Source organism: Colobus angolensis, unplaced genomic scaffold, assembly GCF_000951035.1.
Source record: "Colobus angolensis palliatus isolate OR3802 unplaced genomic scaffold, Cang.pa_1.0 Scaffold451, whole genome shotgun sequence".
NCBI lineage: Eukaryota > Metazoa > Chordata > Mammalia > Primates > Cercopithecidae > Colobus > Colobus angolensis.
The window spans coordinates 424861-426318 of NW_012117944.1; the positions used below are offsets into that span (position 1 = coordinate 424861).

Consider the following 1458-nt stretch of genomic DNA (forward strand, 5'->3'; position numbering starts at 1 on the left):
ACCTCCCAAAGTGCTAGGGTTACAGGCATGAGCCACCACACCCGGCCTACTTTTAGTTTTTAAACTCCTCGTAACCTGCATTGTGCTTGTTTCTTCATTTATCTATTAGAGTCTCAGTGATTTAAATCGGAGCTGATTTTCCCTTTTTCCTCCTCTACAAACAAAGCTGTCCTGTGTTCATTCTATCCCCACCTTGTTTCTCACAAGTCAGTCATCCCATGTTGACCGCTTGTGTGAATGAAACGGTGACCCCAAAGAGCTGCCTTCCCGTGCTCACCATGGGAACTCTTGTTGCCAGAGATTTGTATCCTTTATTCCTACTCCTTGGCCAAATCTATTTTGAGGAAAGAAATTACCACATAGGGATAGGATGGTTTTACAATCTGCTTTATTGAAGAAAGTTCCCATGGTCATGGATGAAAGGACCCCTGTGGGACTTGGGGATATTTCCGCAGTTTGAGAAGGCCTGTGATACAGTGTCAGAGAAAAAGAATCCTCCAAGGTTCACACTGAAAAAGCTGGTTCAGCAACTGCACATCCACGAGCCTGCGCAGCACGTTCAAGCCCTGCTGGGTTACAGGTGAGGAGCTCCACCCTGAGCATGCATTCTGTCTAAGTAATTCCTTAACTTTTTAACATCCATGGCTCCTATCCCAGTAGTTCTCAAACCCAGCAACATGACTTTAGGCAGATATGCCCTGTAGACATGACTGGCTTTCCAATTGCTGGCTTTCATTTTCTGACTCACCTGTAAACATGACTCACCTTTCCTTTTCTGAGTTATTTTTAGGCATGTTTGGGCAGACATGCCCTGTAAACATGACTCACCTTTCCTTTTCTGAGTTCTTTTCTTGCCAACTCTGAAATGATAGACCTCTTTCTTGCCTGTCCTCAGATACCCCTCCAACCTACAGCTCTTTTCTCGAAGTCGCCTTCCCGGGCCCTGGGATTCTAGCAGAGCTGGGAAGAGGATGAAGCTGTCTAGGCCAGAGACCTGGGAGCGGGAGCTGAGCCTACGGGGGAACAAAGCGTCGGTCTGGGAGGAACTCATTGGTAGAGTGACCTTGACCATCACATTTCCTCCTTCTCTTCCCCATTTATGCCTCCACATTTTAGAGCTTCACTAGAAGATTTCTGTGGAATGATGAAGTTATTGTTTTGCCTGGTAGTTGTATTACTGAAAATGGCTTGATTTATAAGGTCTGCTATTGACTACACCAAAGTAAACAGTGTTACCTCCTTTGAGTAATGTTGGCATCATCGATCATTGTACCAGATGTAGTTAGGTGATGCACAAGTTTTTATCAACATACGACAAAAGTACCTTCTCTCTGATTGTGCGTGTATCAATATCTCTGTAACTCATTCCAAAAAAGGTAGGACTGGCATATGGCATATTGGAATCTGTACAGAAACTCATATTGTATTTAGGACATGGAAGTTTTAGGTAATTTGCCC

The 1458-nt window shown here is 44.4% G+C and overlaps 1 protein-coding gene across 1 annotated transcript in view; it reads left to right on the plus strand.

Annotated features, from left to right (window-relative positions):
• TEP1 (telomerase-associated protein 1) overlaps positions 1 to 1458 on the plus strand; it is a 53728-nt gene that overhangs the window by 15695 nt on the left and 36575 nt on the right. The window contains exons 8-9 of the mRNA XM_011957941.1: positions 456 to 580; positions 896 to 1117. Of these exons, the coding sequence (XP_011813331.1) occupies positions 456 to 580; positions 896 to 1117 (347 nt within the window). The remainder of the gene's footprint in view (positions 1 to 455; positions 581 to 895; positions 1118 to 1458) is intronic.